We start from the raw sequence: 26,309 nt of genomic DNA, 5'->3' as shown, positions 1-26,309 counted from the left end.
TGAAATCCATGTATAATTTTTCTTCCACATCATAATTTTGTGTTACATTGTGCATAACTAAATCCTATTAAAACACATTTATGGTGTTTGCTTGCAAAATGACAAAATGTGAAAAATTAAAAGGGTATAAATAGACCCGAAGCCCTCTTTAGGACTTATTGTCGGAGCGTACTGAAAATGGGAAGCAAACAAACATGGTTCTTAAATGATTAGAGGACGATAAAAAGTCATACACACAAGAGAGGCTATCCCCGCTGTTTTAGAGGAGCATTCTCAGCTTGACTAGATGATATAATGAGCCGTTATGTTGTGGCTGATGGGATGAGAGAGGACAGGACATCGTAGAGGAGAAAAAGACTGCAGCGGAGGAGACATCAAAAACAAACACTCGCAGCCACTAAAAGTGTATCACACGTTTTCTTGAGCAAATTCAAACTGTGACAAAAAGTGTCAGCTGTTCGAAAGGTTAAGTTTTCAATTTCGGCGGCTGCAAGTCACCGTGGTGAGGAAGGACGGACAGGAAAGATGAAAAGGTGAGGAAAGACACTTGGAAGGTGGCTCCGGTTATGGGCCAAAGGTTTTTATTTGTCGTGAATTAGTTTGGAGGTGTGTGTTGGTGTGAGATGAGGAAAAGAGGAAAGAGGGGCAGGTAGAGGGTGGGGGAGATGCTAAAGGTCTCTGTTGATGATTTACATGCTCCATCAAGCAAACTACTGGGGCGTAAAAAGTGACATGGTCTGTTCCTTCAACCTGCCTGACCCCAATCTCCACTGCAGATCAGGTCCCCCTGCCGCCTGCCCGGCCTCCAGAGCTCCTCCTCCTCCTCCTTCTCCTCCTCCTCAGAAACGTCCGCTCTCACAGCTCAGCAAACACAGACACACCCCCAGACAGGTACGCCACCACGCAAAACTGTTCTCAGCCCTTTTTGTTGTCACTTTACAACCACACACATCAATGTATTTTATGTGATTTTATGTGAAAGCCCAACATAAATGAGGGTAAAACTGTGAAAAACTTAAGTCGAAAGAAAATAGTTCAGTTTTTGTCGTATTTGAAAGGTTTCCTGGGTCTCACTCATGAATGGCAGCAGCTGGTATAGAACTAGTAGTTTTGTTGATAGATATTCCCACCTGAGCTATGGATCTCTGGAGCTAATCCTGAGCTACCATGGATATCTTGTTTGTGTCTACGTTGAAAACTGCTCAAAGCTTCAGATATTGATTCACAACCTCACCCTGTTTTTTAAACTTCTCCATCTCGCGATTGTCTGTTGTGTTCCTTGATCGTCACGATGCTGATTGTTCACTAATGTTCAAACAAAAGGTTCGTGTCCTCACACAAGTTTAAACTAAGATTAAATTAGCACAGGTGTACTGTATTTGATAATTAAATAACCTCTGAAGGCAGCTGTTTGGATTTTATTTACATATAAGAGGACTGAATATACATTGCACACTTCTCGATTTCTTTGTAAACAAATCTGAAAACCATGTATCAGTTCCCTTTCACTTCAAAACTAAACAGCTGTTGGTTTATTATTTTTAAAAAATGTGAAGGAGTGTGCTTTCCTTTAATTTCCCCATCAAAGTTGTCATTTTCTGTACCATAAACCACCAATAGCATGTTTCTGTAAAAGTGTTGGGGATACTATCCCATCACGGGGTAAAAAAGTTATTCCTGTAAGGTATTCATTGTTGTCCTCTCTTCTCAACTTTCAATAAGACGTAAGTAAAAGTGAAAGTTTTACTGAAATCAAATCTTTAATCAGCTGATCACACATTGAATGTTCATTCTTAGTTGTTTTTATTTGGGTAGTTAAATTTTATGTTTGTTTTTCATTCCTTCATTTAGTTAAAAAGTAAAATGTATTAGTGAGATAACAATTGAAATGATTGTTGATTGTAGTCAGATCCAATATAATCATTCACTTTTTAATTGAAGCCTAAGACTAAATATGATATTTCTCTCTTTCCTTTTTATTAAGCATGCGATTAGGGTTCTCTGACAAAGAACTTATAAAGTTTTGAGAATATAGGAAAAGCAAGTTAGTAATGAGAATCATTAAGTTAAAAATATGTAAACATAAACGCCAAACATTTAGATTTCATTGTTTCTCTATACTCTATCAATGTCTAGAGAAATAATATGTTGACCATAAATAAAATTTGTTGATCTGATAACTTTTATAAGCCGACTGCCTGTTTTTGAACATTGCTTCCTTCTTCTCCTACAGAACACATTTTATTGAAACAATATTGACTAAAACCACTCTTTCAAAGCCTTTTGCTGATCCAAACGTGGAATGAATCTTTGTATTGCTCTCTACTTGTGTGCTAATTAATCGCACAGATCATCTTCACTGAAGAAGACCTCCGGTACTTGGCACTAGAGGGCACTAGGGCTGCGCTAATACTGAGCTGCCCCTACACCTGCAATGCAAGTGCATGAGAGCACATACTCTTCATAAGTAGGACCCTTGTCGCTTTCAAAATCTCTACCCCCTTCTTCTCGATCACTCTATCGGTAAGATCGCACCACTATCGGCCCGCTCTCAGGAGGCCCTCGCCTCTGAGAAGGTCAGATGAAGGAAAACTTCCTTCCTATCTGGCTCCATTAAGGCACCTGTGACCTTCGGCTCCAGTGCTAAAAAAAATCCATGCGTGTTTGTGCGTGAGGGCTTGAACCTGACGGGAGTGTTGTTTGTTTGACAGTTTATTCCACTGACAGCTTCAGCCGTGCACACACGCAGCGGCGCTTCACATGCCGAAACAAACGCTTCTCTTTTTTTTTTCTTTTTTCTTTTTTGTAAATGAAATCAATAGATGCAGATATCATCTCGCTTGCACATCTGTCGCAACAAAAGGCAACAAAAGAGCAACTTGCTTCTCGAGCAAGTACAAACGACTTGTCATGCGGAGCCACAAGCGCACGCTCCCACTCCCAATTAAAACATTAAAACAATGATTCCAGCGTCTTGATTATTGCAGAGTGTGTGTCAGATGAGAAGAGAGAACAAATAGCGTCAGGCAGCTGTTGCTGTACGCTGCATTTTGAGCCTCACGGATCACGTATGAAGGATACAAATCTCCTCAGAGTACGGAACGGCGGCGGTGCAGGCAGATGTCATGTAGCCGTAGAAGGAGACCTCCAGAGTGTAGCAGTAGGAAGTATCATCAAGAAGACCACCAAGGAAGCGCCTACCGGTACCGGCCTTCACCTTGTCCCGGTTAAATGAAGTGTTTGACTGAAAAAAACAACAAAGAATAAGAAATAAAATGCAGGTGAGTTAAATACAAAACCTCTTGAGAATTGGGGTGAAGTACTTCTACAAGCGAAAACCCACCTCAATTAAAGATCTGTAAAGTTAAATAATATTTATAATTTCAAAATCAAAAGTCTCCTCTTTAAAACATTTGGTGTGAGACCTGAAAAACTGATTACTTCACAGTCAAAAAAGGCAAAAAGGACAAATTGGATTAGTTTTTTCTTTGGACAACTTTGACAAAAAAAAAATAAAAATCATGAATTTTTCTCACAAAGTTTTAATATTAGTCTGTCTTATCAAAATTACAGATGCTGAAGTGTCACTTATAGACGTGCATAACATTTTAACACAGTCTCATTCATCTCCTACCTTCCAAGTACAAGTGTGAAGCAACATGATTTGCAAGGTAAGGTGCACAAAGAATACACAATTACCATAAAACATACAGCCTTATAGCCATAAAACTGAGTAAGAAGAGTAATAGTGGATGCTAACTATATTACAGCAGGAGTCACACAGGCAAGTCAGTGAGACGGTTGCTATTTCTGTATGAACTGCTAATTAAGCACACATTTATTGGCACCTCTGGTAAAAATGTGTAAAAAGACTTAAAATGAATTAATCTTTTATTCCAAGATGCACAACTTCACACTGAAATTTTTAGAAAATCACTCGTTTAAATTGACAACATTTATTGAGTGAAAAAAAAGTGAAAAAATAAAAAATAAATAAAAATCAAAGAAATATAAAAAGTAATTGTTCTTAGCAAATTCAACAGTAGCAAAGTTGGGATTGAAGTTAGAGTAAGTAGGAACTTTAAATTGGTAATACATGACTTTATTTTTACCTGAGAAATGACACAGAGTCACTGTCCACAAGGCTGCAAGAGGACTAATTAGTTTGCCACCACACATAGTGAGGAGGATCGTGAAGGAGATCTCCAAAGATTAATGATGGTTGTAGTGTTTCTGTCTGTACTACGAACGCTGCATGGCGGAGGCTTTGTGTGCTGTGAGCCTGTTTCACTACTAAAGCGCGAGAAGACCTTGTTTGATTGTTTGGGTTCATAAATTGTTTGAGATATCGGGATATTTTACATAAGAAACTACTGAACTCTGCCAGAAAACCGAAAATGAGCCCTCAGTAGGTGTTTCAGTCAGGTGATGATCCAAAGCATATTGTCAAATCAACAAAGACCAGACACAAAAAAAAGTCTTTAAGGTCATCACAGTCTTCAGAGCTGAATGTAAATTTAGTGTAAACTGAATAGAAGAGAGCACTAGCAGGGAATTTTATTTAAGATTACTTTATTAGGACATCGGTCTAGAGCAATTTATTGTTTTGCATTATTCCTGAATGCAATAAAATGTTTAGTCTATTTCTCTTTTGCAATATGCCAAACTACTGAGCTCCACAGTCTTGGTGTTTTTACCCAGTCGTCTGTCACTTTGTTGTTGGTTTTCTCTCTCGCCTCTTTCATCTGCATTGTTTTTCAGCAAACGGCGCTCTAAAAAGCAACCTAATGCCACCTGCCAGTCATCAAACAGCCAATTTAGCATGCAGTTTGCAAACACACGGGTACATTTAGCAGGTAATGAGCCATATATGCATATCTGAGGATTCAAGGAAGACCAAGAATGCTGCTCAGAGTCTGCAGGATGTTTTATTAGGTAAGTGTTTGCTAACAAGTTTGCAGGAATGTATTGTGTCAGAAAGGGAACAAAATATTTAAATTATAGACAGCAAAGCATTTGCAGAAGAGGGAAGTTGGGAAAGTCCAGATGGATGTAATAAACTCACTGAATGCTTAGGAAGAAGTGATTACCGGATCAATGGACAATCATGCTCTATTTGTTCATATAATCGCAGATGACATGTCTATAACAGACTTTTATAGGAAGAACATTGTTATAACCTCAACTTAATGTGCCAATTTTATGCATTGATGATACATAAAAGTGGATGCAGCTGCTGTCTTTGAAAAGTAGTCAACGGAAATGGTCATAAACCTGAATATTAGACAGCTGTTATACTCTGGAGGCTGCAGTTGGGTTCGATTCCCGGCCTCGGTCTTTCTGCATGGAGTTTGCATGTTCTCCCTGTGCATGGTTTTCTCCGGGTACTCCAGTTTCCTCCCACAGTCCAAAAACATGACTGTCAGGTTAATTGGCCTCTCCAAATTGGTGTGAGTGTGTGTTTGCATGGTTGTTTGTCCTGTGTGTCTCTGTGTTGCCCTGCGACAGACTGGTGACCTGTCCAGGGAGAACCCGCCTCTCGCCCGGAACGTTAGCTGGAGATAGGCACCAGCAACCCTCCCGACCCCACTAAGGGACAAGGGTGTAAAGAAAATGGATGGATGTTATACTCTGGCTCCACAAAATATTTTAATCTAATTGGATCTTTTAAAATACTATCTTATAAATAAAATGTTCAGCATTATGGGGATATTAAGTAGCTTCTGAAAATTATCTTATTTTCACATCTCAAAGACCAAGGTCTATTTGTTCAATCAATGTCCAAAAAGTGTACTTAGACGTGGTTTGTTTAAATAAACAGATTGCGTTAACTTGGTGTGCTAAGTGATTTTTGGAATTGTATATTATGTGGAAATAAACAATTTCCACATAATAAACATCTCAAATCATCAGTCAGGAATTTAAAGCCTGGGAACAAATTGATCTCTCAAACGGACAATGACTAATCATTCCAGCTAATTCGTTACAAAGTGGCTTAAGGACAACACAGTCAATACTTCAGAGTGGCCATCACAAAGCCCTATCTCAGTCGGTTTGTAAGCAGGGCGTTACACGAAACAATATGTAATATTCCTACAGCATTTCAAACACAGAAAACCTACAGACACTGTCAAAAATATTTATTTGTGAGATATTGGCTCGACGCAAAGCAAAGAAATATAACAGCTATGATAAGTATTGACTGGCATGTCTCATTAGTAAAAATGTGTTTATGTCCTGGGATTTCTCTCTCGGAGCAACTTGCAAAAGGGAGTTCATTTCAGCAGATTTACACAATGTCATTACAAACCCTGGCTGTAAATGGGCAAAGTGTGGGAGAAAAATCTATTTCAGCTCTGAGCGTGTCAGCTATAACACACAATTTGACACCGTCAGGGGAGGAGTGTGGAAAAACTTTCCATTCACTGTGAATTCACAGCAGCCAGAGTGGACTTGCTGAAATGCAGACTCGCTGGCCACCGGTGGGAGTTTGCCGTGATTGTGTTGTGCTGCTGCTGCTGCGCTGGGCTGGGCTTTAAGGTAGTGCTGAATGGGCATGGGGACAATGGTGCAGGCAGGGAGATGACCCCTGGGCCAGCTGTCACACAAGGCATCCTGGGTACAGAAAGACCTTCTCTCGAAAAGGAGCTTTGCTTGCTGTGCGTAACAAACCCCACCGTAGAGACACGAATAATAAGCAAAGTTTTCTTTATTGCATCGACAAACTGGGATGTCTAAAGATCAGTTTGTGCTAAATATTCAAGTTGCTCTCTTATTAAATGTCAACATCACTAAGCAAATGAAGTTCAGCAGAAGGAAGCGGGAGATGCATCCTTCTTTAAAAAGGGGGTCTGTATGTGAAACTGAGAGATTTGCACAATTCTTCATCCATATAAACCAAGATTCTGGACATCGTAACCATCCTGGTCCACTTCTACAGTCAAACACTGCAGTTTGACCTTCTACTTTCCTGCACAGAAAACTGGGAGAGCGTTTAAGTCCTTTAGAGTTTTTGACATTCATAGATTTTTTTTTTCTAATCTGCATACAGACCGTTCTTTGAAAGGACAAAATGACAAAGGTGTTGGAGTGTTTTGTTAATTAATTAAAAACCGAAGGAGTGAAGTATTCGATTAACATAAGTGTCCACAGTCTTTGTTATGACATTCGCAATTACGTGGTGGAGCATCCCACAGCTAGGAGAGATCCTTGAGAGTCTTCTACGGCGTGATTGGAGTCTACCTGAACTTAACTGAATTAATTGGATGTAATCAGGAAAGGTCTGCAGAAGGTCTCGCAGTTGATGGTGTTTGTCTTTATAAAAACCAAGTTATGAGGTCAGGAAAAAAAAAACTCACAAGCCTGAGACGGGATTGTGTCGACGTGTGGATCTCGTAAACGATGTAAGAACGTTGACGAAACTTTTTAAGTTCTGTCTAAAGTTAAGCAGCACAGTGAATGGAAGTAGCTGGAAGTCTTGGCTTTGTACACGTCGTCAATCATACTCGATTCTTCAAGGTTTAACTGCGCTAGGTGTAATTTATCTGTACATAATTCAGAAGCCGGTTTTTAGAAGACACTTTCTTTTCTTCAAGCAGGGTTACAGGAAGAAGTTTGCATCTTTGAAGAATGATTTTAATACAGAGCAACCAAGTATTCCTATGCCTGGGTAGCCAGTAGAGAAGTTAAAAATGAAAAACCTATGACATAGCCCCTTTTCTTCACCTGACCGGAATCTAAATGAGATACACACGCATATATGTGTGTGTGTGTGTATATAGTATATATATATGTTTGAGTGAAATGATATTGTTCTTTTATTCTGTGAACTATTGACAACATGTCTCTGAAATTCCAAGTAAAAGTTTAGCATTTCTTTGCAAAAAATGAGAAATGTTCAAAATAACAAAAGAGATTCTGTGCTTTCAGACCTCACATAATGCAAAGAAAACAAGTTCATATTCATTTAGAAACAGCAATACTAATGTTTTAACTCAGGAAGAGTTCAGAAATCAATATTTGGTGGAATAACCAGGAGGTTTTCAATCGGGTTCAGTGCAGCGTTCTCTTAATTGCTTCCAAATCTGTACGTATAAATTTGCATTTATTGTTATTTCCACATGGTTTTTCAGCCATCTCACTTCTGTTCTGGGATCAAAGTGAACATCTTGACGTATGACCTTTTCATTTATCCTCCTCAGTAAATGAACTTCCTGTTTGGACGTCTGCAGGTTTAAGAAATGCTTTTATTATCTGTATGAGGGAGTTTTCTAATCTAACACTGTTGAAGCATAATGTTTTCTCCTCATCAACACCTACCTTGGATGCATGCAGCTACACTTCAAAGACAGTCAGTCCAAACTATGCTCCCAAGTGTCTGCCACTTAGAGTGCAGCAGTTCAGTGCCTCTCCGAACACCACTTCACCAGGACTTGCTGAGATAAGACTATTTCACGCTGTTAAGCAAAGTAGTAGAAATTCTGGGTTCTGAGTCCTCACTCTGGTGTCTGTGTGTCTCTGTGTTAGTCTGACTTACAAAGGAGAAGTCCGGCGCATTTTGGCACAGCAGTCGGGGGAAGACGGCCTGTCTATGAACACGTTCCTCGTCCTCAAACACATTTCCATACATGAAGCCATTTAACATGGTGGAGTGGGAATGGACGTCGATGTAGAACTCCAAGGTAACGCTCTAACGGAGAAAAAGTGAAAATAGAAACAGACAAAAGAGCAGAGGGTTAGTTGGAACAGTTTTCTATCAACGAGCAATGGCCCACAACAGATTCTTTCCCCTGGGAAAGACTTTGACCCGTGGGACAGCTATGACCACTCTGGACACTGTGGACTGAGATTAGAGCCCTACCTGAAAGGAGCTAGCCACCCAGGCATAACTTCAATCATGCTGCCCTTCTGAAGGGCAAACCGTAAATAAGTACATGGCTTGGAGAGGTGAGAGCAAAATGGTACAAACACAAACACACATCTGGACAGCCAAGAATCATGACATCCACCAAAGTCATTTATTAGTTAATCCTGAACTCATTTTCAACTGTAAACTCTGCTCAGATGGTTTTGGTGAGATCTAACAACCTTTTGATTAAAAAAAATTCAAACGCTAACTCTAAAGAGAAACTTAAATCAAAGCAACCCACATTAGCAACAAGTATCAAACTTACACTGATATAAAAATGAAATGGTTTAGGTTTTTTTAGACCTAATTAAAAAAGGTTCATATATTTTTCTGTCACCTGTTGAGATTTGAGATTTCTGCATTACTTTTTTCACAGTTAGCATTTTTGAGCTTTTTTATTATTGCAGAAATTACAGAAAGAGAAAGAACACAAATTATCAACTTAAATTTAATGGCCAGAAAAGAAATGTCCTAAATATTTGTGGGAGCAAAAATCACTCAGCATGAGGACAAAAATGATCTTGATATGGGGTTTCAGCCAAACCAAACCTTAACTCTTCCGTAAGCCTAATTTAAATAAAAAACAGACACATTGTGATGTTAAAACGGATAATTTATTCATTTAGTCACTAAAGACAGCCCTAATTAAGGTACTAATTTTATTACAATGTCTTCTATCTTATGTTTGCTTTTGTCCTCCCGTTTGTTTTGTTGAACATTTTATCATTTGTTGTGCAATTTCAGTAATAACAATTTGTACTTCTGTGATAATCCATTGTATTTCACTTTATAATTGCTTAAAACTTAGTCAATGAAAGTTCTTGTATCTGCTAAAAGTATTTGCCTCTTTAGAGACTTGTTGAGTTTCTACTTTTTTGTTGCACTTAAATGTTTCAGATCAACCAAAAATATAAACAAACAAACAAGAAAGGCACAATAAATGCAAAGCATGGTTTTCCAGAAAGGATTTTGTTAATTAATGGCTACCTGCCTCAACTCGTGTGACAGCAAGACGCAGCCTCAAAAAGCAACACATCATGCCTACATCATGTTGTAATCTTTGCAAACTACGGCTTTTCCCAAAGGACACAAATGTCAGATAAATCCCAACAAGGGCTGCTAAACTTTATTTAATATTAATCAGATTATCTACAGTTAATTTTAGGTGCTTACCAAAGAAAATACAATAATACAATTAAATCATAACGTGCTTCAAGTATCAAATTAAGGGTGTGCACACTTAAGCAACCAGGTTGTTGAAGCATTTCATTTCATTTATTTTCTTACAATGGGTTTACTTGCCTTCTAGTTAAATAAACAATATAAATGCCACTAAGTATGAAAAAAGGGTTTTAAAAAATTGTATCATGATCTCATTTAATTAAATCACAAAAACTGGCATTTTAATAGGGGTGTGTACACTTTCAAGAGCCTTTGTGTGCCTCAAAATTAGATAGACCTCTTCAGTCAACATTTGCTTTTTATGTAAATAATTTAATAAAGTGCATTGTCTGAAACTACACCAGGATGGGAGAGGGTTAACCACAGAGAGAGCTAATTAAATAAAATGTCAGGTTAGATGGTGCTTTATTAATCCAGAGGAAATTATGGGTCTGCTGCTCGATCACAGATGTGTAACCATCCATAAAAGTACAAAAATGTGTCTGCCTTAGAAACCCTGAGATCTAAAATAGAGAGTTAAACATTAACCTTTCTCCATCTAAGGTTCGACTTGGCCACCGTGTTGAACATACATTTACTCCTGGTCCAATATCCCTTAACCTCAATCGCAAAATCAAATGAAGTAAGCAAGTCAAGGTTAGTAAAATTGATGTGTTAAATTATTTTGAGACGACCTCACACACCAACACACCCCACCGCACCTTCTGACCCTCAGCAACAGACTAACACCCACCAGCATTCCTAGCCTTTGCCTGCTCTCTCTATCTTATCACTGTGTTGCCTCTCTCCCGGTTTTATCCCTTTGCTCTTCTTCCTTTCCCTCTTTTATCTTCTTCCCTCTCCGCTCATTACAGATTCAGCTCCACACCTTGTTCCCTGCGGGTCATAAACAGGAGGAGAGGGAGAAATGTGAGGAGAGAAAAGGAGAGAAAAAGATAGTGGGATGGAAGCAGAGAGAGAAAAAGAAAAAAAAAGGATAAAAGCGAAAACGATGCATATGCTTGTAGTTACGTGTGTTTGTGAAGTAACACAGGAGGAATTGAAGAGCTTACAGAAAAAGGAGGTGGGCGACGAAGAGAGGGATAAAGGAGGCAATAAGTATATGAAGACAAACAGAGAGAGAGAGAAAGAGGGGGGTAAATGAGAGAAAGAAAGAGAGAGAGAGAAAGAAACAAAGATGTGTGCGCAGAGACTGGCAGGGGTGAGACAGAAAGAGGGAAGTGATGCTTGGGCGGCCCAGGCGACGCAGTGTGGCTGTGTTTGAAATTCTGCTCACAGCCAAAGCAATTTCCTGGCGGTGGCTGTGCTGTCAGCTGCTTGGCTGGCTGGCGGTGAAATATGGTGGCTGGGAGTCGGCCGCTAGCAGCCCCCGACAACCTGATGGATGGAGCCCCAGAGGAGAGGAACAGCAGCCGGAGAAGGTGGGGTTGGGTGAGGAGAGGGTTGGGAGGTGGTTAGGTGAGGAGAAACAACAGAAAAACAAAAAGAGAAAGAGAATGAAAGCAAGAGAGAGAGAGAACAGGAGGAGGGGAGAAAAGCTTAATGCGGCCAAGTGAGCAGCAGGGGTGATGTGAGGTAGAGAGGAGAAAAATATCATGAGACAAAAAGGTAAATTAACAAATGAATGAAACTGAAAGGGAGCAGAAAAAGAGAAGATAAGAGGTAGGAAGATGGGAAAGACAGGTAGAGCAATTCAGGTTTATTAGAGAAAGAAAAAAAAGGGTGGAGAGCAAAAGATCTCAACACGGCTAATAATCACTCAGGGCTCCCCCTTAGGTGGAGGTAAGGGAAAGTTAAAACGGAGGCGACAACAGAGGGCCGGGTTAAAGAAAGGTGGCCAGGCACATGATCAAAGAACACACTAGGAGGAGTAACATTATTTAGCTCCTGCCTTCATGCTACCCCACTGAAAGGTAAAGGATGTGTTCATACGTTCAACACAATCTGTGGAAAACCTTTTTAGAAGAGTTTAAGCAGTTTTGGCTGCAAAGGATGGGCTGACAGGCCCTATGGATTAAACCCATGACTCTGAAAGCGTCACAACTTCAAAGAATCAAAATTTGTCAAAAGCTTCTTGTCCAACAGAATTTTTACCAACTTCAGCTGAAAATTTAAATTCTTGTGCCTCTGATTGTATCATTGACCCAAAAACATTCAAACTAGAAGACAGTTTTCCCTGCAGGGATCTTCTTAAAAACTTTTTTGTGAAAATGTCCACTGGGGCACATACTTCACCACCCAGCTTTGTTTTTATTCTTATTCTCAGTTTATATTTGTGGATGTTAGACTGTGTCTTTAAACAAAAAGCTGAAAAATACAAGGTGAGGCACCTGAGCCTTCACTTTCTGGAAACTAATCCTGATCCCAACCCTGAAAGCTTTCACGTGACGCTGTGAAGGTCTCTTTGAAGGACATCAGAGGATCTGCAGCAACAGCCATGGAGCCCCGACAATGTCATGTCCAAGTCTACTACATTGCTTAGTTAATGCTCTGTCAATCAAACCAAGACGGTTCTGAAGGCCCCACCACTGTGATTGATGCTTCAATTAACAACCCGCTCTGACCTCCAGAATTGTTCATTTGAAATTGTAATTAAGCAATTAGGGGCAATTAAGAAACAGAGACTACTGAATGAAAGTCAGAAGACAATTTAGGAGAGGGAGAGATAGAAGTGCAGAGAGTGCAAGTGTCCAAATTAAGCCTCTCGGAGAAAAATAAAAGCCCCGTCTTGCTGCAGAAACTCCAGAGAACTCTCAACTCGGGGTGAACTTGCAACGACGGCAATCAGTTTAGTGTAAAACCCAGAAGGTCAAACGAATGAATTTTGTCAGACAAGTACTTATCTGCTGCATATTAATTAGAGCCGGGTGCGGGAGTGCAGTGGGGGCTGTAAATGGCGGGCTTATCTGTACACGGAAAGGAAAAGTAGCTGATTGAAGCAGGATTACAGAGCCCTGAAAAAAGCTCTTTGCATCAGCAGCATACCTTTTGAAAAGAAGGAGGACTGCTGCTGGTTCAGGAAAAAAAAAAGAGTTGCCTCTGCTATTCATGCAATGTTAAATATACAATGTTAAACTAACAGAGTTTGGATACAACACTACGCTAAATGAACATTTTAATAATTTATATTGAGTTGGTCCTACTCTGACTGCAATAACTGCTTAAATATGCAAATTAGAGGGTGAGTTTGAGAAAGATTGTTCTTGCTGTAGCCGGCAGAAACACACAAAAACTGACCTTGACCGTACTTATTCTCGAATGGATGTAAACACTTCACTGTTGAAAATGCTTTTCCAGGTGACACAAGATAATGCATTTTTCTAGTCCAGACAAAGCTCATAAAATGGTCCAAAATGTGAGATTTATGACAACAAAAATGGATCGTTTACCAAGAATATTTCAGTAGCAGTGAATCTTGAGCGAACAGCTTCCAGGTAGTGAGATCTGTGAGATCCTACAAAACACATTGCGAATACTACTTGCCGTATAAAGACTAATTTACAGAAGAAAGAACTTGTGCTCACATGATATAACAAATGCTGGAATAACTTGGTCTAGATTCACTCATGTTGTTTTGAGTCACTCCAGCATTTCGAAATCTCTCAGCGAATAGTTTTCAGATTGCTTCAAATTCTGCTCTAAATTCCCAACAGAGGAACGGACGCCCATCCGACAGCCGTCCTGCCTCAGTGTGACCTCCCCAGGCTGCTTTGACTCGAGGCTGATGATCCTTCCACCTGAGAGAGACAAAGCTGACGGAGCCAACGGGACCCAGAGCAGAAGCCAAGCTGGTTCAGAGAAAATAAACAGAGATACTCCCTAATCTGCCCTAATAAGGCTGTCTTCTTGTATTTCTTTCTTTTCCAAAGTATTCCTAAAGTTAAAACAAGTATGTAAACAATCCTGATTATGTGCAGAGAATTGTGAGCTTGCATTTTCAGAAAGTAGAGTCCTATTTGATAAAGTTAGGTGTTATAAACAAAATCTGAGCAGTCATTCTCCAACCCTTTGGAAGTTTCCCTTTGAGTTATTAAAACTCTTCTTTATGTTAATTTTGTTTTTTAATGAATTGTTTAATGAATTGTTTCAATATGTTTCTCTGTGCAAAATAAGTTGCAAAAATCAATAGTATCCTGACATCTCAAGACGTGCGAGTTGATTTTGAGTGGATTGTAGGATATGTATGCTCAAAGCATGCAAACAGGAAGAGGCTAAAGGAACTGTTTAGTTTGTGTTGCGAGAGCGCACAGAATTGACTTTTAATTACAGAGGTTGTGCGTTTCCAGTGTTTTACACTCTTTTACTCTGAGGCAGGAAGGCTGCTGGATGGTCGGCCGTTCCTCTGTGGGGAATTTAGAGCTGACTGTGTGACTTTGTGGGAGTGTTTAGAAAAGTGTAAAGAGTCTGCATGAAGCTTGAGCTGATCAGAGCAGAACTCAGAGTGCAGAGGAATATGATGCACTGTTCTCATTCCTGCAGCAAGCAATCAAACGGATTGCTTGCTGAGGACCCAGTTCCTCTGGGTCCTGGGGACCCAGAGGAACTGTCTCACCCGTCCTTGTTAAAAGTATTTTTCCCATTTCAATCAGCAAGCTTGTTTTTGTTTTACTTTAGATCCATCTGTTCTTAGCTGTTTTAGTTGGGGCCTGCCATAAGAACGCACGGAAGAGCAGTGCATTGTTTTACCTCCTATGGTTAACTTTAGCATTGTTGCTAATTTTCCGATTCGTGTCGGATCAAAACGCTGAGTTCCAACTGGAGGGCCTCTTTTAAATTTCTTCAGAAATGTTCTAGTTCAGTTTTATTAGTAATTCATTGTGTTTAGTTATTCTTTTTTCCTTTAAAATTATAATTTGCATTTTTGTTTACATTGTTTGTTCCTGATTCCCCATTGCTGGATCCCTACTTTATTTGTAAGTTTTTTATTATTAAAAGAACCCTTCTTATGCTAAACAAAAATTTGAACTGCATCCAGTCTAATTGTTGCCCTGGAAAATGGACTCAGTGTTGGAAAATGTCCAATAGTGTAAACAGCAGGACAGTATTTTCCTGAACAATGCGCTTACAGTAGCATGTTACCACCAGAGCAGAGCTCGTTCTACAGTGGCAGCGGGAGGATCTGACTGTATGCGAATAAAGACTTTTGAACTAAGTCTTTGTGACAAGAAGGGTATAAAATTCCACTTCAGCACAAGAATAACATCAAGAACAGACTGAAAATCTTCAGGAAGTACATGAGTGGAGAGCAAAAGACTGGACAAAAGTTACTTTCTTTGATGAATAGTCCTGATTGAATTTGGAAATATTGAAAATATGTTTGGAGAAGAAAACGCCCTGCACTGTGCCTAGAGTGAGGTTTCCAAATGTGGAGTCACCTTTTAAGCAAGGGAAAGGACTTACTAAGCATTCTGCCCAAGAAAGAGGTCACGAATAAGGAGTGTGGTCACAATGTATTCCCAAAACCTTCTCCATGTAATAGTCCTGGCAAAGTGTGGTATATATTCCACCACAACTAAACAAAAACTGGTAGATTCACAAATCTTAAACTCAATGAGAGGTCAGTTGTCAAAAAATAGGCTCTTTGATAAAATATAAAAACAGTATGACCTTAAAATGCTGTAGCTTCACAACAGCATTTGTTTCTCAGCCAAACAAAGATTAATCCTGTTGTTTTATCTGTGATACATCTTCTCCAGCATAATGTGGCAATAACATATTACTAAAGAATGAGGCTGCTGCATATCAGTAGAGCTACACAATATTGTCTGGATGCCATATTTGGTAATCTATTATATTTCATCTGTCATGCATTTACACCCTGGAAGGCAATAACATATTTGGCCAGATAAATGATTCTCACTTCTCTCGGTGCACCTGTTATGAATTTTAGTGACAAAGATGGTGAAGCTCACAGAAGATGATGGAAATGTCATGATCCGTGGTTCTATGTGTTTATTTTCTAGTTTCTGTGTGATTCTGTTCCCTGTTGGTCCTGTCTCTGCGTCTTTCCCCGTTGATTGTCTCCCAGGTGTGTCTCGTTCCCGTGATTGCCCCGTGTGTATTTAGTCTCCCCTGTTGTCTGTATTCTTCGTCGGGTCCTTGTCTATCGCTTGTCATAGTTTGTCTACTGAATGTCTATTCCTTGTTGGTTGATGTCACCTTCTCCGTGCTATCAGTTTCCTCGTGCTGTCTCCCTGTTGTTCCTTTTGAGAAGTCCTTATCATTAAATTCATCATTTACCGCTACATCCTGGGTCCTGCCTGCGTCTTCACTCACCGGTAAACACCGCTTCCTGACAGGAAAAGAAAGAATAATTGTGAAAAATATTTTTGCTACAATGATTACTCCTGGAATTGTGCGGCTTTATGCACATTGCATGGGTATTTACACCCCTTACACTTTTTCCACAATATTCCAATGTGACTTTTATTTGTAAAACTCATTTTACCATTATTTCGTAATCATGCTCTACTTTCTATTCTACTACGCATAACAGTGTATTGAAAATATATCAATAAAATACTATTGACATTGTGGTTCCAATGTCACAATTTGGAAAAGTTCAAGGTGTACACAAACTTTTGCAAGGCACCGCATTACAAATAAATTATCCAAGAACTACCAGAACAGGCAACAGATTTATTTTCCAGAATAAAATTCAAAATGCAAAAAGTAGTGTATTTACATTGTAAAGCAAACAAAGCATCAGTTGGAGAAGCCACAGGGGCAACATGACAATGACCTTGAAATCATGTACCAGTGCCAGGACATGGCAGATGGCATGACCTGCTTCATGGATGAGAGTTAATGACAAAACTCTCCTCTTTCTCTTTCCCTCCCATCACATTTATCCGACTTTTTCCTGCTCTTTGCTCCCTCGTTCTGCACAGTGCACTGAAATTAATGGTGGTATTTGTCTGCTTATGGACAGAGAGGTGATTTGTAATCAGGCAGAACAAGCGCAACCAGCTCTGTGTTTCAGGTCTGTTTGAGAAACATAAGCTAAGACATCTATCTAGAAAAAAAGGGGGGAAGAGAATAGGCACCAGAAAATAAAAATGTCACAAGAAAGAGAAATAATAATTTGAAATATTGTGTTGAATAATTGAGAACAATTAAAAGGAGATGAGATGAGAAAGCTAGCAAAAAGACTGGAAAAGTGGGACAGTTTCATCTGTATCTTTCTGTGATAAGTAGACAATTCAGGCTCCAACAGAGGGAGAATAAAGAGCGCCGATGGAGGGATTGAAACGACGTGGGGTGACAGGGAGAAATTGGCCGTATATTTTAGAAATGGATCAGAAATGGTAGGATGACACCAGAGAACACTTAAACGCACATGGAGAGTGAAGAGAGAATACAGGTGACCAAGGGAGAATCAAATATTCATAAAAAAACATGCACAGTCAGTCAGCTTTTCACACGAGGCAAATCTGACAAAAGGAGAAGAAAGAGAGAGAGAAAAGCAGAAGAAGATTGTGAGGCAGCACCGCGGGAGACATGGAAGAAGGACATTGGGAAGAATTTCAGGGCACCAAATCCATCTAGATGCTGTGACAGGACCTAATATATTTGTTCCACATAGAAAATTAATTTTCTAATATTAAAAAGGTCAAAAATAAGCCAAGGAAACAATGACCTCTTTGTCATCCTTAACAAATTATCCAAAATGGCAGTGTCAGACTGCTGGGGATACATTTGCCCAGTGATGAATGCTTCTGGTAATCAGCCAATCAAAAAGAATTCTTCTTCTGCTTTTGATAAATGAGCTGGAAAAACAGTGCTTTAGGAAGAAGATGGGTCCATTTGTTTCTTCAGACTCCTTCCCTATTTTTTTTCTCCCTGTCCATTTCTCTCTTTTCAAAACAAACAACGGGTGGCTTGGGAACAGATTATAGCTCTTTGCATCACTGACTCTTTCAGCCATTTTCCCTGCTGACCAATGTTCAGCTACAGATGGCAAATGATTGCATTTTTATAAAACCGTTTAAGCAAGTTTCTCTCCAGATGGGTGGATAAAAAGTTTACAATCTGAGTTCTTCATAGGCATTTCCATGTAGAGCACGATAGCTTTACACAGGTAATGGTGCCATGCAATACACCAGCCAATGTATTGAAAACAAGGAGCAAATGGTACCTTAAAGACAGTAAGATTGTTAGGTCTATATTTATTGTTATCGATCAGAAAGTGGTTTCTCAGTTAGAAATATGTAAATATTTAGTCTGTGTGTATCTAATCTCACCACATATGTTTCTCTAAAGATTTGACAATTGTTGTAAATCACAAGACCTAACACTTAGCACATCAATTTTGACAAAAAAATTCTGGAAAGTTGTATTAAAAAATCGATAATAACCTCACGGACAAGACGTTTCTTTTTGTTTCTTTTTGGTAAGAGGCACCTTATTGGGGGATTGTTGGTGTGTATGTTTGGGTGCGTGTTTGTGTGTGTCGTGAATTTGTGTTGAACGTGGAAGAATGGGCACATAAACAAAACTATTTAATCTGGATTAGAAGAAATTAATGACATTTGTTAAAATACATTGTTAAACCATTCGTAGGCTGTTTTTTAGTAATCTGCCTTTTTGTGTGTCTGTACTTTACTAGTAGCTTTTGATCAAATTTTCTGATATTGTAATCTTTACTCCAAATCTATTTGACAGGCAACTCTTAAAACCTCTTTCTATCAAATGTCAATGAAAAATTTCCAGGTGAGTGGGAATGTTGGAATACATTTAAACCATCAGTTCTTGTTTAGGTCAAACATCTGCATTAAAACTAGTAAGTGGAAACATTCTGAGCCACAATTTCATATCTATACAATTATTGGTAAAAAAAAAAAAAAAAAAAAGATTTTCTGACATTAATATAATGGAGAACAGATTGCTTCTGCTACAAGCTTTGATTCGAATGACACTTGTCAAAGAGCTCACAGCCAGTAATTGGAAGTTATTGCTTGAACCGGAGAAGAAAGCTCTTTTACCATCAGAAAAAGAAAGCTGCTGAATCCACAGTGATGGGGATTCACTTCGGAGAGACTAAAGTGACTCTCACTCAAATGCGTGATGGGGTCTCAGAGTGAAAATGGCTCCTTTGTGGAACAGATGGCAACATGACTCTGATTTATGATGCTTATGCGTAGACCTGCAGAACTTTAAAGATGTAAAAGGGAAAAAAAAAGAGGAGATTGTCAAAGCCTTGGGGGCTGATTTATGTTTATGGCTCGCTGCAACTTTATACTATAACTTTAATTTAATTAATATAATGTACATTATATATTCTAAAATTGCCCCCCCCACCCCTAAATAACATGTTGTGCCAAAGAATAAATAAAAGAGAAGGCAAGGCATTTTGACTGATATTTATTTTAGCTGGGACCTAAATCTTGCTGAAAAATATGGAACATGTGGTGGCACCTATAGTGAATGAAAACTCTTCCCTGATTATATTAGTAGGTATTGGTTTTTCCTGGCCTCTTTATTCAAAAAGGCAAACAGTAATGCTGAACAGGAGTGGGAAGTGGAAGGAAGACGTAAAATGGATTTAAGTGATTTTTCAAAACAACCGTTACCACTGTAAGTTTTTGAGTGTACATTTCAAGCAGCTTGACATTTCAAGCAAAAGTAGCTAAAGCCAAGACAGATTGGGTTGGATGGCATCTCTGAAGATCACAGATTCAGACCGCTACTCTGGGCTCTAGTCTTTTGCAGCTTCCTTCAGGTTTCCTTTCAGGTTTTCCCCATGTTTAGTTTAGCTCCATCCATTTTTATCATCAACTCTGACAAGTCGGTTGAAAGTTGAAAGTTGGGACTTCTGCACCAGTCTCAAGTCTTCTGTAGGACTGCTCTGTTTTATCTCTATTCGTTTACCCACCAACTCCAACTCCGCTGCCCCCTCTCTGCTTTGCTGAGAGGATGGTGTGCTTAGAGTGATGTGCAGTGGTGGTTTCTGACGCACAGTGCTTTGTATGCAAGCCAACAAGTTGCACAAAAAAATGTTCCATACTCATTCAATTTCCAGATGATGGATTGGGTGGTGCTTCAAAGAGTGGGATGTTGTTTTATGACCTAATCATGCTTTAAACTTCTCTATACCTTTATCCCCTACCTACCTGGGGTGTTTTCCTTGTCTTTAATGATGCTTTTTGTTCACTGATGTTCTCTTAAAAAGTCTCTAAGACAGAAATTGTTTAATTTATTCTGGGATTAATTTACACATAGGGTGAGGTTGTTTTTACTAATTATGTGTGTTCAAAAGGCAATTTGTTTCACTGAATTTTATGTTTGGATGTCAGAGTAAAGGGGTTAAATGCTTTTTTAAAAAATCTCTACAAAAGTATACACAACTCTGTTTTTGTGTGTCATACATAAAACACCAATAAAATACACTGAAGTTTGCTGATGTGTCACACGAAATGTAAAAAAGGCTCAAGAGGCAGCAAAACTACTGCAAGGTGGTGCAAACAACTGCTACTTAACTTTTTCTCTGTGGCAGCAGAACCCTACAACCCTTGTCCACCTCATTAGGCTCAGTGCCCACTCCACTGTGTAATGATTATGAATGGGGAAGGAGGGGACACCGGCACAAGGACTCGTGGCGGCAGAATTGGCACGGAAACTGGCATCAGGGGGCCCCGGACATCAATAATGGGTCTGATGGGATTAACTGGCTGTGGAAGGAGAGGACCGGAAAAGGCAGAGGTTGCCTAAGCTAACAAATTAACTCTGCAAAATTAAAGGAAACCGTCAACAAGAAGAGGGACTGCAGCAGGACAAACACAGGGGAGCAGGTTGGATACTGTCATCTGTGGTTGAGGAGTCAAGAGAGTTCACACAACGAGGGGGGTGTTATCATGTTCCACTACCACAGACATTTCTATGTTTATGATCAATATGCTACAATACTGTTGTGACGAGGAGCTTAATTTATCAAGAGACAACATTTAAGTACACAGTGCTATGATTGTTTTTTATCGTGGGTTGTAATTTACCTAAATATAGATAAGTACGAGCGAGGATTCTCTTTAAAAATCCCCACTGCCTCATTCAAATTTATTTGCTTGGTGAGGTAAATTTAGCAGCAGATCTACGCTTGTTTAAAGCTTTATAAATAAAAGCAGAAGCAAACACAGATTTGTGAGCATTTAGTAATCAACTATAGACATCTGTCCCTCAGTGTCTGGAAGTGTATACAGCAATGCTAGATGTTTTCATAAAACACATTTATTAAACAGCTAAACTTTGTCCCTAGATGAGTTTTGTTGGCCTAAATTTGTTTAGTAATACTTATTTTTCTGTGAAGAGTATTTCTGTATCTCTGCTCATTGCCAATGGAGAGTCAGCCCACATCTTGATCTAGGACACTGCTCCAGAACAAGTTATAGACAAATCTAATTAAATTTCTCGTGTAGACGCTAAAAAAAAAATAAAAAAGAGAGAAAAAAGCCAGGTAATTAAGTCACTTTGAATTATCCACTAGCACTGCACTGTAGCTGTATTTGTTTGTGTCTTTTGTCTCATCTGCAGCATGTGTGTTACTGTGAGTCGGTTTGTGTGTGAATGACAGGCATGAGTGGATCACCCTGCCATGACAGCGTCTATCGATCAGTGTGTCGGCGCCTGGGGAAAAGGTTAATCTGCCCGATGCCAGCTCCTCGCCTCGCCACATCTCTGGCCTGCCCTGCATCCCGCCCCAACCTGCTCCCTCTCTTATCAGGATTAGAGGAGAGTACAAAAGGGCAGAGCATTCCCAGGACACGCACTGACCTTCAGTAATCCCACCAACCTGACGCTCGGCTTATAATTAACATCAGGAACACACAGGGAAAAGCCCCCCTGCTCTGCCAGCGTAGCATTGCTCTGACTCAAAGACTAAAACTAGAGGGAGAAAAGTTAAAGTGGAGTTTAAGACTCAAAGTGCAAAGTCCTGCTTCACTAATGTGTTTTGAATGCCCCAGAGAGGGTGGCTGACATTCAGGAGGTGCTGACTAGCCTCCCCAACCTCTCCTCCTCACAGGCCCCACGCACAGATTTTAGAAACATGCTGAACCAAGCAGGGAGACAGGAAACCGTTCCTGGGACCAACAGACACTGGTGTAGTCAGGGATCATGGGGCGCAAAACAAGAGATGTGTGTGTTGGTGAAAAGATGCTCACCGGATCCTGGCTCATCTGCACTATGAGCTGTTTAACCGCGTGCAGCGTGGGGTGCGCCCACGGAGACGGGTCCTGCCAGTGGCGATTCAGGTCGAAGCCCATCAGAGAACACCTGTATGAACACACACACATGGATTTAGTGAAAAAAATCTTTGGATGTACTGACATAAACAATTACGCATAACCAATGAACCAGCTTTAGATCTGCAGCAGGATTATAGATTGTGCTTAGAGCAAAGGTAGGTATTTTTGCAATAATAAATTCTTGATGAGCTCTAAAATCCAAAGAATAAGATCCCAAATCAAAGCAGGAAGAAGGCAGATTACATTTCCTGAAATTATTATTTAAATTACAAACAATAGGAAAGCAAAAATCTCAAGATCAACATCAAGAGAACAGCAGGATGAAGATGGCAGGGAAAAAAGCACAGGATATACGGACTGAAGGGGAAAACTCAGTACAGATAAGCCCACTGTCTTTAGACTGGAGGCAGGCATACGGGCCTGAAAACTGGGGACCTTATCAAACTAGTACAGATGTCAAAAAAAAAAAAGTTACTAGTCTCACCAAAGTTTGGGAAGTTTTTGTTTCATTTAAAAGAAAAAAAAACATCCACAAAGTATTGTTATTCCCAGGAAAAGGTCTGTCATAACAATGATGTATCAACATCAGGTAGCAACAAAAATGACATTATAATTTAAAGTAAGATATGGGACATGAGTAATGAAATGAAGTGACATCAAACATATATAGTACTTTATTAAGACACTCAAAGACATTTACATTTAGTGTCTTTTATACTACCCCCCAAAAAAATTAAAGTGTGGGGCCAACAGAGTCAGAAAATCCCATAAAAAAAATTATTTCTTTTTTCAAAATATAGATAATTTTTAAACATTCTTTTCACCAAACGTGCTGCATGTGGACTGTTTCAAAAAATCCCTGTGTTACTACAGACAAAATCAAGGGCAAACAGAAAATGTCCTTAAAAAACCCGCAATAGAAAAACAAAGAAACCAAGCTATTCACTCAAAATATCAAAACTAATTCACAAACCTCAAACTCTTGATATTATTTTAGTCTTGTGCAGAAGTACTCATCCAGCCAATAGTTTGATGTATTTGTACTAATATGCAGATAGTAGGCAGTATGCAGCACAGCCAAGAAACAAATAAAGCCGTAATAATTACGTCAGCAAATCTCTTTCTGTTTGCCCCAAAGTCAATCTCTGACAGTAGTGACCTTTGTTTGAACGTAGCTGGATATTTTTTTATTCTTAAAGTCATTAAGAAACTGCAACTAAGTTGCTCCACTGCCCAGACAGGAGATATAGCCAGATGATTACTTAGTGGTTGAGAAGGACATGATGAATTTCATTTTTTTCCCATTAGTTGGATGTCTGTTTGCAATGAATATAAATCAAGAAGACTAAACCTGCTTACTGAAATATCTATTTATTAGATTTCAATCAGCTATAATGTGCTACACACAGCAGGTAATAGTGAAGTTCACAACAGAGTGTTTTAACATTGCCAACTGGTGTTTATACATCCTGCTTAAAATCTGTTTGTCATTTGTTTAGAGATTCTTTTTACAGACAAATTGTCAGAAACGCCAGTTAAAATAGGTAAGTACTTTCACAAACACAATAAATTCATCTACCTCCTCATATTTAAACCCAGGATTCAACACATTTAGCAGAGACGATGAGAAAACTGTCATTTAAATTCTTACGGCAAAGAATACAACATAGTGAGTGTCAAACGTAGAAGTTATAAGTAGTATAAAAACAAGACTGGGTTTTCTCTGAGGATGTGGAAACCCAAACTGGTTCTTACACAACCAATTCAGACCTGGTTTTTGGACCAGCCTGGGCCTAACACTGGAACAACTTTTCAAGAAAAGAAAACTTGCAAACACAGAGGACCAATTTAACCTTTTAAACTACTCATTAATTATCTAGTGTGTAATTAGAAAACTAGGGATTTTTCTTGAGAAATAGAATTAGATTACCTAAAATTACCTGCCCTGCCTACCAATAATGGCCAACATCCTAATCAGCCAAATATTTCAGAGATGTTATAAAAGTGACTTCATCTCAAATGAGACATTGCTTCAGGCAACAATCTGGAGGCACTAAACAGCAGGAGCATAAAGAGTCTAGAAAAGGTCCGAACAAACCTCCTATAACGTGTAATAGTCTGGCCTAGCGGTAGGCAGTGATGAGGTCAAACACACGCTGCCTACAGCCACCTTTAGCTTCTTTATTGGGAAGCTGACATGCAGGGATGCACCCTGATCTGCCCGGCTCGTTGTCTTTTGGATCTTTGACATTTACCTAAGTTGCCAGTAATAACGCAGGTGTTAGTGTTACCCTGAAACAGCAGAGCAGCCAGCCATGAACAGGATACTCATCCTGGGGTAACTGCCATTGATTATTTGCTCTGCATGTTCCAGTCTGCTCTCTGCTGTTTCCTGCAGAGATGACTGCTTGGGATGCTATATTTCTCTGTGAGGGCAAGGAAGCATGCAATTGTCCATAAATTGGCACGTGTGATTGGTGAGGAGGTGACTGTCACAATTGACATTCTGTCAATAAGAAGCTTATCACCACTCAGAGTTAAAAACAAGCTAATGTAAATTGTCTTTAAGCTGCGGCCAACCTGGCGGATGCATTTCTAAAGCAGTGGTGGCTTATTACCACTAGATGGCATTCACAAACACAGTGGGAGAATGCTGCTGCTGATTCCTATCTCGGAGAGCATTAGTATTCTGGGGGCTGAGCCTATTAAGTAAAAGGCAATTATGAGGACGGGAAAGAGAAGAGAGGAAAACCGAGGAGAGGAGGATACCCACAGAGCAGCGGCAACAGTGTTAAAGACAGAGAGAAGGAGAGGATGGACAGAGAGCTGGCAGAAATAACAGCCCTGAAGCCAAATGCCTTCTCCAATCAAATGCAGTGCTTGTGGCTATATGAATTTATTAGGCTTCTTAAAAGTATAGTCAAAGAGATAAAATGAAAATTGCATGATATAAACAAAAGAGTACATATAAAATGCTCAATTTTGCATTAATTTGTACCTGTAGTTTCCCAGATAGACTCCATCAGGATTCAGCATGGGGACTATCTTGAAGATCACGTGATCACGGAGGACTTGGGCAACTGGATGATGGCTCACCAGGAAGTCAATGACACCTATTGCACACGGATATAAATTCACACAGACACATACGCAAAACAGCAGGGGGAGGAAAAAAAACCAGGGGCGAGCTTCGCAGTTAATTGAGTTTTGAGAAACAAAAGAAAAAAGAAAGGACGGTGAGGGGGCATCATCAGAATCAGGGGAGGAACGGGAGACGTCAAGCCTAAATCGATGCAAATGGAATGGAGCTGACGACGGTGGAAAAACAGACAGCATGCAGTGGGCTTAAAGCCAAATCATCTAATTCATAATGAGCCTCACACACACAAACAGATAGCAGGGAGCACAGAATGGATGGATGAAGCCTTTTGGGCTATTTAATAGTATAAACGAAGAGGTTCATTGAGTTTACTACAAATATTTTGACATTGACCAGTCTTTAATCTGAACCTGGAAAAATGGACAGGGATTGATGGATGGAAAGAAGGAAGGATAGATGAATGGACAGAAGAGGATACCAGATACTTTTTGTGTGACTTTGATATTCCTCGTGGTTTATTAGAGTGATCGCCCTCGATTAGGTATTAAGAATGAAACTTTCATTCATCTGGGGTGGTTAAACATCCTGAAATGATGTTGCTACATCACTGGACATAGAGTTCATCTTTCTTTTGCACTCAGTAAATATTTAACTTTGCTGAAATACTGAAATAACTTTTCCTTTTAGAAAAAAATATACATTCATTTGTTAAATGAATGTACTACAGGTAAAACAGGTACATTTACACACATTTGTGTAAATGTGTGTGTGCTCTTAATGCATCTTAAAAACCAAAGGAGCCAAACGTACGGATTTTTAGCTACAACCTGAATCACATTTGGCTGCAATGTTGCATTTACTAGTCTCACCATCTAATAAT

At 39.5% G+C, this 26,309-nt stretch overlaps 1 protein-coding gene across 1 annotated transcript in view; it reads right to left on the bottom strand.

Annotated features, from left to right (window-relative positions):
* Positions 1-26,309, bottom strand: part of LOC103464064 (cytosolic carboxypeptidase 6) — a 311,033-nt gene that overhangs the window by 9,848 nt on the left and 274,876 nt on the right. The window contains exons 8-11 of the mRNA XM_008407873.1: positions 25,328-25,442; positions 22,246-22,357; positions 8,537-8,689; positions 3,082-3,244 (exon numbers count right to left, since the gene is read on the bottom strand). Of these exons, the coding sequence (XP_008406095.1) occupies positions 3,082-3,244; positions 8,537-8,689; positions 22,246-22,357; positions 25,328-25,442 (543 nt within the window). The remainder of the gene's footprint in view (positions 1-3,081; positions 3,245-8,536; positions 8,690-22,245; positions 22,358-25,327; positions 25,443-26,309) is intronic.

This window comes from Poecilia reticulata, linkage group LG4 (assembly GCF_000633615.1).
Source record: "Poecilia reticulata strain Guanapo linkage group LG4, Guppy_female_1.0+MT, whole genome shotgun sequence".
Lineage (NCBI taxonomy): Eukaryota > Metazoa > Chordata > Actinopteri > Cyprinodontiformes > Poeciliidae > Poecilia > Poecilia reticulata.
The sequence above is the reverse complement of the archived record's forward strand: the minus strand, read 5'-3'. Positions and strand labels throughout refer to the sequence as shown.